General features: G+C 26.9%; 2 protein-coding genes across 2 annotated transcripts in view; one reads left to right on the top strand and one right to left on the bottom strand.

Moving 5' to 3' along the window:
- The window catches only part of LOC107439175 (transcription elongation factor B polypeptide 3), a 38997-nt gene extending 32546 nt beyond the window's left edge, over positions 1-6451 (top strand). Inside the window, exon 12 of the transcript XR_011638165.1 lies at positions 5383-6451. The gene's annotated coding sequence lies outside the window, so the exon portion shown is untranslated. The remainder of the gene's footprint in view (positions 1-5382) is intronic.
- On the bottom strand, positions 2733-14150 carry LOC107439177 (uncharacterized). The gene is made up of 5 exons (XM_016051666.3): positions 13788-14150; positions 13261-13378; positions 9482-10498; positions 4642-4787; positions 2733-2974 (listed from the first exon to the last, which is right to left on the bottom strand). Exons 2-5 carry the CDS (start codon positions 13304-13306, stop codon positions 2864-2866), a joined length of 1320 nt encoding a protein of 439 aa, XP_015907152.1. The 5' UTR covers positions 13307-13378; positions 13788-14150; the 3' UTR covers positions 2733-2863.
- Between the last annotated feature and the right edge of the window lie 1158 nt (positions 14151-15308).

Raw genomic sequence — 15308 nt, 5'->3', positions numbered from 1 at the left:
GAAGACGAGGTAACTTCTTGATCAGTATTCGGAGAAAGTTTACCTTCGTGGAGGACTTTTTGATAGAACTAACCTGCTATTGCGTTACATGGAGAGGAAAACCACAAAAATATCCCACAGTTATCCTGACAGCAAGGAAACTCTAACCCTTGATCCGTCTACCACTAAGGATATTTCTCGTCTGTGCAAACCGGATGCGGAATTCTTATTGACCAGCCACCACTAGGAATCAAACCCGGTTCACCTCATTAGAAGGCGAACGCACTATCCCCTGAGCCATCGTGGCTCACACTAATTTATTAGCATATTTGAGGTCTCCCCTTTGAACCATTTAAATAGAGTACTAGAAGGTTAAGATTCGATATTTAGATCAAAGATTAATTAGTGCCCACGGTACATCCTTAAATTTAGTTAGGCTGCTTCGGAATTTCCGCTACAAATATCCTTAAAAATAGTTGCAATAGTAGCCTTAAATATAAAAAATAATGGCCTAAATATTCTCCACAAAGAAATGAGATACTTTTTTCATCCATGTGCCTTTCGAATAATTATTAAAAGAAAAACTAACTAAAAAAATACATCACATGACACCAGCTAAGTGTAGAATGCAATAACATAATACATAGGTAGATTAGTCTTGGTCTTTATTTATTTAAAACAAAACAGCATTTTCTCATGTTTTTTACAACTACCATGAATGAAATATAAAAAAAATTAAAAATAAATTTTTAAAATTCAAGTTAATTAAATTAATTTTGAATCTGGAAACTATAAATTAAATGTGTGATTAAAATGAATGGTTGCAGCATGTTGCTCTACTTGTAACTTTTTTTCATTAAACATGCAGCTACTTTAACTTAATATTATGCATGTAAAAGGTACATCAAGTTTTGTCCTTTACATTATTTGAGGCTAAATCAATTCGTCGAATCAAGGCAAAAAGAGTATTTCTTACATCGATTGAGGAATGAGGGAGTTGCATGTTCGTTTCCTAATGCAGATAAAATTGTTCTTTGTCATCAGCTGGGTTTGAACTCATGACCTTTTACACCGTAACTTGATGGTGTGATTACCTTGGAAAAAGGTGTACATCCCTAAATTGAGTTAGGAAACTTAGGGTTTCCACTTCAATTAACCTCGAAAATAATTGCTAATGTGTCCTTAAATTTAAAATAATTGCTCTTACGTACTCAATAGAAGCCTAAATATTTTTCACAGTGAAATAATAATTCTTTTTTATCAATGAAGTAGCAAAAGGCTGAAGTATAAGTATTAAAATTAACTACGTCATTTAATAAATCATTTTTAAATAAGTGAAAATAAATTTTTTGCATAAAGTATAGAAAATATATAGAGAACTTTCAAAATATTGTTATTAAACTACATATTATCTTATTATACAACAAATCACACATCATATTCACATTTACAAACAACATATTAGCTTTCATAACCAAATGTTGTTAAATATGAATACTCAAAACATTTCTTAGGTTGTGTGCCAAAGGTATTTTTCAATAGATATTGTTAACAAAGATTTTATTTTTGTATAATCATAAAATTATATGTTAATTATATGTTAATTATATTTTATAAAATAAACCAAAGAATTTTCAAATTCAAGATTAATATACATGAAAATAATATAAAATTTTAAAAAATTTGATACAGTGGGATACAACTTCAAAGTTTTTTTTTAATACAATTTGATCTGAAAATCACAAGAAAAAAAATCAAGAAACATTTTAAAACAGATTTTTCTTCCAATGTTATAAGGTATTTATTTTCAAAATTAAAACTGGTAAGTTTTCAAACATAAATGCTAATTCAAAGCTTTTTATTATTTTCAGCTTACTAATCTAATTCTAAATGGCCATGATAACCAGGTTGGTAGGAGCATTGGGCTCATGCCCAAAAGGTCGTGAGTTTGATCCCTACTGTGAAGCCTCCCTGTGTAGTATATGTTGATTATTGCATGTTGAATTGGGTAGGTCAAAAAGACCTCCAAGTTCCCATAACAAATCAATATCTCTGGGAGTACTTAATTGAAGATTGATCATTCTCTGGTTCAGGTCAAAATTATGATCTGCGGATGAATGAATGGGTCTTCCCTTTTAAACGGGCTGTGAAGTGCGCATGTTACCGAAATCGTATTCTTGACTACAGATGGCGCCACGAAAAAACAAGAGACACACCCTCTGCCTTAAATACCCTTGGTTTCACAAAGCAGGTTTTGGTATATTAGCAAGTGGAATTAGAAACAACAATCTTCAAACAGTCGCTATTTTTTAAAAATAGTTTCTTTTGGATGACTTTCTCTTGCTCTCTTGAAAAATCACCCAAATTAAAAAAGAATGTCAAAAATAGTCGCCAGTGGCAACCCTAAAAGCTTTCTATAATAACTGTATTAATTAATGATAAGCTCGATTAATTTTGCTGAATTTCTTTACAATTCCATATCTTGGAACTGGTCATATTAATAGGCAACTTTTCAAATTTTTCAGAATTTTCTAAGAGAGCAAGTGGAAACCTTAAAATAATAAACCTGAAGTTAACTGAAAGACCAGTCAGCAAAGGTTTGCATTTCTGTTCAGAAATGAGAAGTTTTAAAATAGTCTTTGGATATGCATACATAATTAGCAAAATCAGTTCAATGGCATACTATTAAAATGTTTTAATTTGTATTATCATTAAACTTGTAATATCATTTAATACAAAAAACTGCTACGAAACTCTTTTAAGATAATTTATTAACAAGAAACTGGATCTATGTAAGACCCAGAGAAAGCATGCTTAAACTTAAAATTTATAAATACAGGCTCAATAATTTAAGGGCCACATAAAAATTGTTAAGTAGAGATTTTCACACTTTAGTATTTTTTGAGTTATCAGCCCAATAATTCTGTATTGTCATAGTTTCTAAGCTGTTTAAAAAAGAATCATTGTCTAATGAGCTCATTTCTTCTGAACTTTCCTATAAAAATACATAAAAAATTAGAAACTTATATAACATAAAATAAAACATTTTCAAAAAATAAATATATTTATTATGTAATAATAGGAGCCATGCAATAAAAATAATGCTGATACCTATGGGTAGATTTTAAAAGGTGGGCCTATAGCACAAATTTAAATTTTAAGCTTTGATTGCAAATTCAATAATACATTATGAAACTTTTAAGAGTACATTTATAATTGTGACAGGAATTAATATAGTTTATTGCAAAAGTTTTCTATAAATATATAAAAAATTTGATTTTTATTCATCCAGAAGGACAAATTTTGGATATTCATGCTGTAAACTAAGCAAATGTAACAACATTTTTTAAAAAATAAAAAAATTTCCCTTGGATGATATCTTGATAATATTCTCAAGAAATCACAGTGTTAGATCAGTTTTATTTTGAAATGTTAAATATGTTTAAAAAATGAGAACTAGTGTTTTGATGCATGTCAAAATATAACCATCAAAACATATCTATTTTAATAGAAATGAAGTGTCTAATGTTTTTATGAAGTATCTTCACAAAATACTATTTTCTTATTTGTGAAAAAATGATGTCCAAATTGAATATTTAGAGCATATAACATCAGTAACAGCAGAAGCACATTGAACATATAGATATACAGTCAAACCAAAATGGTGACAGTTGTGTTTACTTCAAAATATTTTGAGATTTATGTTTGTGATTTGCATATAAATTTGAACAAGATTTTTACAAAATTCGATAAAATATACGAAGCAAAGCTAAAAAAAAAGTTCTAAGTTCTTTTTTTTTTCTTAAGCTTATAGAACATACATATTGACTTGCTTTTGAGAGCTATAGTGGAATTTTAAACTCAAAAGTTACCAGCTTGAGCACTCACATATCTATAAGAGCTTTGTTATGATGCAAGTTTCAATCGTTTCGAGCCTAGTGAAAATACGAGTTACAATAATACAAGCAAAATTTATCGCCAAATAAGATATCAATAACTTTCTGCAACAAAAAACTTTTTTAAAAAAACTACATTTATTAAGTGGCCTAAAATGGAGAAAATATTTTTTCTGCTACAGCTATAATGAAAATCATATAATGCATTACTTTTGTAATATACTTCTATCACTACCCAAAATCCTTCTTGGTCTTTCAAAAGTAGCATACCTTTCAAAAAAAAATTTTTTTTCATGCAACAAAAATATACTATTTTTTCCTTTTCAGTTCACTTAAAGGAGAAGCAGTTTAGCAAAAAATTTTTAAAAAACGCAAGAAAAAATAAGAATTCGAATCAATTTTTTTTTTTTATTTAAGTTTGATTATAAATTATTTCAAACTTATTAAAAGAAAGATTAGGGCTGGTGTATAAAGCTAATGAAATACCATTTAAACTTTTATAACAATATTTGCAAAATATTTCAAATAAGACTAGAAATATCTTAAACTTTTCACAAAAATTGCAAAATATTGATATTAATAAGCGAAACTTAGTAACAAGATAAACTCAGATTAAATCTCTAAAATTGTGCAACCATAAATATAAAAACGACCCTGATTTTTCTAACCCCATCCATTGTTTCAGTCAAGTTTTAAATTAGCTCACAGAAAACAATTTAGTACACTCTTAACAGATTCCAAAAATTATATTTCTTTATTAACTTACCTTAGGAAGTTCGATATGGTTGTTTAAGTATATACTACTTCGTAAACTGTCGTCTAAATATCCACAATTGTCAGTGTTAAACTTGCTTTCTACTACACTAGTACACTTTCCATTGTACTTCTTATATAATAAATATATCACAGAACCTATGAAAGATTTTAAGAGATACATTTATAGCTTATATATAAAATTATAAATAAGTAACTTTCACAATAGAAAATTTTTGTTGTTGACACACATGATAGAAAAGAAATCATTAAAAAAAATAGCTGAGATATAGATTAGCAGTCACCACCATTTCTCATAGTTATAAAAATTGGAAAGATAACTTTTTATTAAAAAAATTATTAATTCTGCATTAGTTAAAATTTTTCTAGATAAGTTAAATAATGTTTTAGAACTATTTATGTGTAATCTAAAACAAATGTAAAACTCCTTTACATTTATTTAATAAAAAACTTAAAAAACACATTGATGAAAATTTAAAAAAAAGAAAAATGAACTTGGCACACTTATTGGCGAGAATCATCCAAGGTCATTTTTTTTAAATGTCTTCATATCTCCATGTAGTTTGTTAGCTTGCATAATTTTTAAAACATAGTTCAAATTTTTTTTGTTCATTATATTAACCTGATACCACATTTATTATCAATTTTTAATACTTGTTTAATGAATTTAAATATTTTAATTTCTTTTTGGTATCATGCAGACAAGAAAAAAAAAACTATTTCTACTTTATAGATCCAGTCTTAGAACAGATAAAGCATAAATAGATGATTTGTGTAAGTATATTTAGATTTTTTTTGCACATTAAAACTTCGCTTTATACTTGTATAATAGGTAAATTTTGCTGATCTCAGTTTATAAATTTTCAAAGCTACTGAAGCATATCAAATGATATTTTTATTCTATCATAACAGATGATAATGCCATTTTACTAACCTGCAGCATTATAATTGTTGTTTATGGACAGTCAAACGTAAATATTTTTATAGTTATTTTAAAAATTATTTTTAAAATCAATAAAAAGAATTGAATAACTTAGTTCTATTTTTTGGTAAAAAGCTTTAGATTTCAAAAAACTACCTTTTAATTTAATAAATTTATTCTTCAGTAAGTTGCAAGGTGTTAAACCAAAGGAAGATTTGAAAGACTTTGCTTAAAAATTCAATACAAATACTGTTGACTGTTTAACGATTTTTATGTCACATAAAGGCAATTAGAAAAATACATGAATAATTAGTAAAAAAAAATTAGAACAAGTTAGCTAAATGAAATAAATATGTAGTAAACATAGGTTCTTATTTGGTGTAATTGACTTGAAACTCATTCATATAAGTTGTAAACTAAAAATAAATTTAATGCAAAATCAAGCTACATAGTTTTGGTTTTTATTTCAGTTAAGCATAATTTTTTAACAAAAGGCACCACTTTGAAAGCCTAAATAAAATGTGAGCTCCTGAAAAAAGTTAACATCAATTTAATTATATTGGTTATGATAGCAGGAACACAATTAAAATTGAAAATTGTTTGTTGATTTTTCTAAGTTCATTCTTGGGTAGAACTAATTATTAAAGACTAAAAGATAAGTATTGTCATTAATGTTGATTTCTAGTTTCCAAAATTCAATGTAATTTTATATTTATGTTGCTAATTTTCATATTCTGAATTTTTTTTTTATTTTCTCGATAATAATCTAAAAATTTCATGTAAAATTTATAATTGCATCATTGTTGTTCACACTTTTCTCCTTTCTTTTCTAGAAAAAGAATATTTTGTAGTTTGATTATTAAAATTATAATTTGTTGCATTGTATAGTTTTTTTTTGTTGATTTTTAATTCTTAAATTTTATTTAATACCTTAATGCTCTTGCTAATTGTTTTTTCTTCTCAAGTATTTTGATTTTTAGTTTCACATATCAATAGCATCTTAAAATACATGCATTGGAGACAAATTTAAAAAAAAAAATACATTTCTTTGAATTTTGATTGCTTTGCAATTTTTAGAATTTTATTGAAAGTACCTTGTCATTTTTGCAAGATTAAAAATGATTTCATAATTCTCAAATCTAATCATTACTTTAACTTTATGTATTCTTATATTTCATTCTTCTTTTATATAACTTTATAATCTGTCAAGCTCAAATTAGAAATTGGTAATATATTTTTTCCTAAGTGCATGTCTTGAAGGTATGTAAAATATTGCTCGCAAAGTGGTATTTAAAATTTTGTAATTTTTCTGACAATAGTAGGACACAACTTTGGAATTTCAGTTCTGAATAAGACTTGGTGAAATAGTAGCAAACATTTACTGATTTAACCTCTGAAATAAATGGAGTACAGTAGGCAGCTGATTCTGAAAAATAATGTGTTTATACATTAGTTAAGCTTTACTTTAGCTAGTGGCCTGAATGCTAATGCAGTAGCTTGCAGCTTAGCAGTGTGGTGTTAGATGCTTGTTAAGGGTTATTTTATTTCCTTGAAATATGTTAAATAAAACTATTTTTCTATCAGACAACAAATAAGAAATTTTTTCCCTCCATATTTCAAAGAATAAGAGCTAAGTTGTTTGAAATAACTGAAAGAAATTTCTCTGTAAACATGTCGTGAAACACAGCCATTTTTGGTAAGCATACCTAGAGGACAAATTCAATAGTTAAGCTACCTATGAATACTTAGTGACCAAGTTAAAAAAGAAAAACACATACTAACTTAAGAAAAAAGCATTCAGATTAAAATACTGAAAGTTATAATGAGACAATATAAAATGTTGTATCCATATCTTAACTAAAAATTGAATGAAAAAGGTAGTAAACAGAAAAGCAGTGTTCCCATATAAACTATTAGGGGGGAAAAAACATTCTCAGACAAAAAAGGGAATTTGGGAATTATCAAACCTGTCTTAGTTAAAAGTAACTTTAAATGAGAACATTAAAAATAAATATTAGGAAGTCTCTTCTGTGTATCCAAAACAGTGATAATTCACCAGTCTCTAATAACTGTACCCACGGCTCAGCTTTTGATGTCAGAAATTGGCTATTGATATGACATATTGAATTTATTTACATGGAAATTTGATTAAAAAAATACAATTAGGAAAGTAAAAATATTAATATTTCAGTTTTATTTTACCTTGTAATTTCATAAAAAAGAACAACAGCATTAATATTTATTAGAAAATAAAAAGTTTTTTTTATAGTATTAGAATATTTTCTTTAAAGCAACTTTACTGCTTAGCAGATATTTTCTTTGCATACAAAATATAATCCGTATATAACATAAATTTATGTAATAAAAGGTTTTTTTTTCTCCCCAGGATGTTTTCTTTTCATTACATGTTATATCTTATAACAAAACTATTTTTGATATTAGACGTTAAAACCTACCTGAATTGAGCTATTTAAATTATAACTTAATAACAATAAAATATCCATACATATATGAAAGTGCCTTTGTTTTTGATGAGGCTGTTTTATCCATGGTGAAAATTGTCAAAAAATCATACAATTCAGAACATTCAATAATCATGCATGCCAGGGTTTCCGCTACGGTAGCTTTTTTCGCAAAATGCGAAAAGACCCCTCAAAAATGCTAAAATTCAACAAAGCATTTTCGCATTTTTGCTAAAGGATTTTACTAAATTCCATTAAAAAAAAGCCGCGAAAAACCATGACGCTAACATCCATGAAAAAAACTTGATCAAACAAGAAGGAGAAAAAATCTAAATATCTTGAATGAAAATATTACTGATAGATTGGGAGATTTGGATAAAATCGAAATGTTCAATATATTTATACCTAGCAGGATGCCCCATAGTTCGGAAGAGTTACAGCATTATGGTGTAAAGGAAATCCGTTGCATTTTCAATTTGTTTTCGGAATCTCCCAGAAAAGATTTTCAGTTTACAGAAACTGAATTACTTTGTGAATGGGGATTATTTAAACACATCTTAATGCAACGATGTAAAAACATGTCATTTAATGAATTACTTTTATTTTTATATACCAATGATGTGTCTGAACAGTACCCATTAATAACTTCTGTTATAGAGTATTGTGCAACAATACCAATGCACACTGTTGACTGTGAAAGGGGCTTTAGCTGCCTTAATTTGATTAAAACTAATATTCGAAACAGGTTGTTAATCAACCATGTAAACAATTTGTTAATGATTAATATTGAGGGCCCTGAAAGTGCATTTAACTTTCAAGAAGCATTTGTAAAATGGGCAAACATGAAAGAAAGGAAGATTGTTAATTATAAACCAAAATGTTTTGATAAATAATAAATGTGTTTTTTTTTTTTTATAGGTATTCTTTTTGATATTCTTGTACATTAAGCTATTCTTTGTCAGATAACTTACAGTACTTGTTTGATATAAAGTAATTTTATAAGCCTAATGGCATTTTAGCATTTTGCTAAAACTTTTTTTCAGATTTTAGCTTTTTTGCTAATGAATTTTTAGACTCAGCTTAAACCCTGATGCATGCATACGTATATTCAATATTAGGCATTAAAGCTTCCCTGCAATGAGTTATTAAAATTACTACTTACCTAATAACAATATAAAATCAATATATAAATGAAAATGCTTATGTTTTTGTTAAGATAAATTCCTAAAATTGTCAACAACAAAAAACAGTTTATCAATCCCGAACTGTACAAATACTATATGAAATAATTTATGCATACTTTAATACATTGCTATAGGATCAATCCATACAACAATGCTAAATTTTTCTTTTATATGAACCAGAGCTATTATCCTTTCCTTTCATATTTAGACATAGTTCACTAGTTGATTATATAAAACATAAAATTAAAGTAAAAAAATACTTACTAGATAAAAGTGTTACACACACAAGAACAGCAATGACAATCCCAGCAACTGTTCCTGAAGATAATTTACCACTTTCATTTTTATAGAAAGGTACATTACTTGAGAAATTACCTTCATCATACATGGATGGAATAGTTGAAGTGCTAAGAACATCTTCAATTGATTCAGTTAAATTTAAAACTCCAACATGATGATAGTTATTATAAGTGTTTGTTTGTTCAGTCCTATATTCGGGTGAATCAGTGTTAAGAATAACTGAATTAGAGAAAGTCAAAATTGGTTTTCCTGAATATTGACTAGAAATATTAATGACCTTTTCTTTAGTCTCGTGTAAAGCATCTATTTCTGAAATAGAATCACTTTCTATGTCCACAGAAGGTGTTTGATAGCTTAAAATAGCATCAGATGGTACAGGAAGCATATGGGAGTCTATATCACTGAAATTATTTTTACTTTGAGATGTTTTGAGAGATGATTCCTCATCGAAACCCATGTCTGACTGAATGTCAGCCATTCCTTCATTTTGGAGTTTGTAATCATTTTCAAGAGAACTTTTGGGTAAATTAGAGTTTTTATCTAGACTTGACTCAATATATCTTGAATCTCTTATAGATTTAGATGCATTATTTGGCACTATTTTTGATGGAACTGTTTGTTCAGGTAAATTTGGAATATCAGAATACTGAGTCGGCAAAGGTAATTTAACAGTGGAAACAGTCATTGAAGGCACTTTAACAGTTAAAGAATGGTTATCTTGATGACTTAAAGCTGGTTGAGAATATTTTGCAACATCTATAGCATCAGAAGGTTCTATTTGAAATACTTTATCACCTTGAAATCTTTTATGAATTTCAGATTCTCTTCCTTTAATGTATTCTCCTTTGAAATATTCAATCTGATGGCGAGGCCTAGTGGGTGGATATTGTTTTACAATACTTGGATTGATGTAGTGAAGAAATGATTCTGTTTTTGAACAGCTGATGTAAGGTGGGTAAAATATTGCAAATACAACAATAACTGAAAAACAAAACAAAAAATATGTTTACCACAAAATGATTGTTAAAGAAAATATGAAACATACTTTACAACAAAATAAATCTATGACAGAAGATTTTTATTTTAGAAAGCTTGGATCTGAATTGAAGAGGAAATGTGACTTATATTAGAAATACTTATAAAGATGTATTTATTTGAATTATTTCTTTGTAATCTTTACTTAATGTTAACTTGCAAATTCAAAGCTAAAATTAGTTCAACTCTATTTTTTGTTAAAAGAGGCAATTATTAATTCTTCATAGAATTAAAATTACACGTCCTTTAATTTGACCTTTTTTTTAAAAAAAAATCATATATAATTATCTTACATTGAATAATAGTTTAATAGATCAACATTGAGTATCTATTTTAATATTTAATAAACACTTATATTATTAAGTACTTCAGATAACTATTTCTGTTATTGTTAATAAATGTTTTTATTTTCACAGATTAATTGAAAGAAGAGAAATAAACTGCTCTCAAAATATTTTAAAAAAATCTATGATTGAAGCATGCTTATTAAAAATATTAATTATGCAATTTTAATTGTCTTAAATGTTAGATTATGATTGTGCTCTATTCCTTACATTTCATTAAATTATGAACTTCATATTTCTTATTCATTATGCGCTATAAAATGAAAATAGCTAATTTTGTATCAAAAATACTTATAAAAATATAGAATTAAAAATTGTTCACAATAACTGCCATAAGAAAAACAAACCTGTAGAACAGATTTAATACTGTCACTATTGTCATTCTGAATAATGCATTACATGTTTCCTAAGATTTAAAAAGTGAATTATTATTTTATGTAATCATTTTTCAACAAATAAAAATCATTAATATAATTGGTATTCTCAAAACCAGAGTTCACCCTAGGAATAAAAAAGGGTAGAGTGCTTCTTCACAGAAAGGGGCTCTTTCAGTATTGAAAGGTTACTCACTTAACACTGTTAAATTTATCAAAATATGTAACATTAAGTAAGAACTAAATTTAATCCTGAACTTTTAAATTACCTTCTTATATATACTATTTGATGTGTATATTTCACAAAGTAATTCTCACTCATCAAAATAACAGAAAAATTTGAAGCTTTTGAAAAATAATTAAAGACAATCTCTGTGTATAAATTCTCTCTGGGTCTGAATATCATGATGTTAAATAACTATCAGTAACTAAATTAATCTCACGTGGACTTTTCATTAAAACAGGTGGTTAAGAAAACATCTTCCTAAAACATTAAAATAAAAAGGCAGCGTTTTTAAGGGATGGTGGCTTATTTTAACAAAAAGGGCACGGGAGGCACGGCCTAGATCAATGGGCAAACTGAAAGGGCACTTAGGGGGACCACTGCTAAAAAACATTAGCAGCCATATAATGGTTTTCGAATTCTATGCTAATGTGCTAAGCAGATATAGAGAGAATCTTTAAAAATAGATTTTATTCTGCACTCAATTCAAAGTTGCGGTATTAAAAGATTACCGATCATATTATTGATTTTTATTTATTGAAAAATGATTAAATAAGATAATAATTTAGTTTTTAAATGATAAGAAATATGTTATGCATATTTCAGCATGATGGCTGTGAATAACTATTTTTAGTAGTACCTATTATAAAATTCATAACATAACTAAATTATTAATATGGGTAACAACTTTTAAAATCATCTTATAAAAGGAAGAAAAGCAGAGAAATGTTTTATCACTCAATAATTTATTAGAAATATGTTAATATTAACATACTTACCTTTCAGAGTCAGTAACAATTTAAGTGTGGAAAAATAAATAAATATTCTATTCATTATTATACAGCTGATTTTTCCACTATCTCTTAGAGATGATATAAAGAATACTTTGACATATATTTTTTATAATTTTTAAAAATCAATGTTCAGAATTGTTGATTTTAAATAGATGTAAATGAATTCTCGGCAATTTTCTTATAAAGTAATTAAAAAACACTAAACCGGGACCTGGAACAATAGTTCTTGTCTCCCCCATCTGTTATACAGTCTGTTCTAATGTTATGCCACACTGTTTTCATATGTGATATTTTTGCATCAGACTGTTTCCTAATATTGTTTCCAGACAGGTACTTTAAAAGTTTTCAATATATAAACAAAACAACACACAGAAACATATCATTGCATACATACAAATTGAACAAAAAGGCTTTCCTGAACAGTTGTTGAAAATGTGGCTTATCATTATATTGCCCCAAGCTTATTTGATAATGGACATTTTACAGTTAGGATTCTTATGATACACATATCTGAGATATCAGTTTTATTAGATATAAACAAATATTTCTCTGTGATTTAATAATAAAAATATTTTAATTTTATAGCTAATAAATTAAATACATAATAACAATTTACAAACATATTTTTGCAAATTCAGAAAAGCAGAAATATATCACCAGTATACCAGTGAAGAATGGAACATTTCATATTTCAACCATGTAATAAATAATTTTTCTTTCTAATCTTGTTAATAATTATACTGCACCAACAAGCTCATTTGATAACGGACAATTTTGTTGGAATTATTTAGATACACTTAATATCTTTGACATCAGAGTTTTATCAGATATAAATGAATATTTCTCTGTATTTTAATAATGCAAATATCATTAATTTAATGATTTATTAAATTAAATACCTGTAAAAATGCAAAAACATATTTTTGTAAATTCAAAAATCGGAAATAAATTACCAGTGCAGAATCAAACATACCATATTTAAACCATGTAACAAATAATTTTTCTTTCTCTCTACTCATCCCGTCTTGTTAATCTGGAATTCCGGATTCAAAATTTTCTTTTGGAAAAAACATAATACTGGAGTGTCGAATCTGTAAATAAAATGTATTATGTACTTCATTACAACCTAACTTAATGATCACTATTGATGGAATAGAAACATTTATAATCTATTATTTAAAAACATAAACTTAAAATGTAACCAAACAGTAAATGTTATTGATCAATAATTCACCAATAATTAAATAAAAACACTTATTATCAGTTATTTAAAAACTAACTTACAGCTACAATGTAATCAAACAACGCATAATAACAACTTAAGCAATAGAAAACATTACACAGCATAAAGAGCGGCAATTGGAAATTTCAAAACCGATAACTTTGAATGATTATATGCAAAGTTATCTTACTCGGTAGAAGAAAAATAATTTAATTGCTATGAAAGATGGAAAACTAAAGTCATATTGTTAGAATGTCAAAGGTTCAAAGATTACTTACATCTGCAAATCAAATTAACAATTCCAATCTCTTTTTAATATTATTTTAAAATGCGTTCGGCTCGGGATTTTAAAAATGGAGTAGTTATGAAGAAAATACCGAAATATGCTTCTATACAAATATTATGATTCATAAAAAGCTTATGCGGTGTAAACACGTTTGTTCTTGTGTTGATAATAATCCATGTTGAAGAGAAATGACACCATGATCAATAATCGCGTGAAGATTTGCTCTGGAGCCGCTAAAGCTGCCTTTGAGCTACTCTCTCATTAGAATCATGTCATAGATAATGCAGATGAAAGAATCAAAGAAAAATGAATGATATACTTGGGAAAAAGGATCAACTCGAATGAAACAATGGATCAAAGAATTTTCCAACGCCATCTATTGTATTTAAATGGAACTAATATAATTATTATGATTTTAGGCGGAGAGGAGGATTTGAAGCGTACAAGCATGTCAAATGCAAATTAATAACTATTAAACAGATAATAAATAAGTGAATAAATTTCTATAAAAAATGCATGTAAAGTCGTTTTCAGAAAAACATCAAAGAATTTCTCTTCTTTCTTTGCTAAAAAAAAAAAAAAAAAAAAAAAAAAAAAAAAAAAAAAAAAANAAAAAAAAAAGAACAGTTTCACTTACAGTGGTAATTTTCTCCTTTTTTTCAGTTCATCATTAGTGTTAGAACAGCTCAGTTCAACGTCTTTAATTGTATTTTTTTTTAAGGAAAAAAAAAACTTAACATTTTTTTTAAATATTTTTTTAAGATAATGAAAAAATCTGAGTCACTAGTCATTACTAGAAAAGTCATTTATATAAACTGAGTTCTAAATGTTTTTTTTCTTCTTTTTTTTTCCATTTGCAAAAACAAATACCGAGTAGTTCTTTTTTCTTTTACTTTCCTTTAAAACTGCAACTTTAATTATAATCAACCGGCAGGATGCATTTACGAAAAACTGTTTCACCACTGCTATGTGCTGGTCCTGATCCGTTCATACCCTTTAGAGAAAAAATTTAAATAAATAAAATTTTATGTAACAGTGAAACAGCCTTTAAGGATTGGAATAATATTTAATTTAGATTGAAAGGGATATGCTGACACAGTGGTATGTTGAGCTGAGGTGAAGAGGGTCACGGGTCCAGGCATTCAGCCAAAGAGGGCATACTATCGACGACTAATTACAATATAACTTTAAATATATTACTATTTTTATATTGAAATTATTTTTTTAGGTAATTATTTGGTTCAAGCAAAATATTTTATAAATGATTATAGAAGATTTTCAAACAAATTTAATAATGAAGTATTAGAACATTAAAATTTTAATACTTCATTAATTAAAAACACACATTTAAGAGTATGTTGTTAGAAATCATAAATTTTTACTTTAGAAATATTTCCTCTTACATTACATAAAAAGGGATATGAAATATGGATTTACAGTTTGTTTTTTTCTCGTACAGTGATTTACACTTTAATGGAGTAATTACTCTACGGTATTTAATCGAGGAGTTTGC

Source organism: Parasteatoda tepidariorum, chromosome X1 (genome assembly GCF_043381705.1).
Source record: "Parasteatoda tepidariorum isolate YZ-2023 chromosome X1, CAS_Ptep_4.0, whole genome shotgun sequence".
Lineage (NCBI taxonomy): Eukaryota > Metazoa > Arthropoda > Arachnida > Araneae > Theridiidae > Parasteatoda > Parasteatoda tepidariorum.
The sequence above is the reverse complement of the archived record's forward strand: the minus strand, read 5'-3'. Positions and strand labels throughout refer to the sequence as shown.

Coding starts and splice junctions, on each gene's coding strand:
- LOC107439177 (XM_016051666.3), bottom strand. CDS start 13,306: ATGAGTAGAGAGAAAGAAAAATTATTTGTTACATGGTTTAAATATG. Junction 10,499..13,260: donor TGTTACATGGTTTAAATATG/GTATGTTTGATT, acceptor TTTGTTTTTCAG/TTATTGTTGTATTTGCAATA. Junction 4,788..9,481: donor GTGTGTAACACTTTTATCTA/GTAAGTATTTTT, acceptor AATCTTTCATAG/GTTCTGTGATATATTTATTA.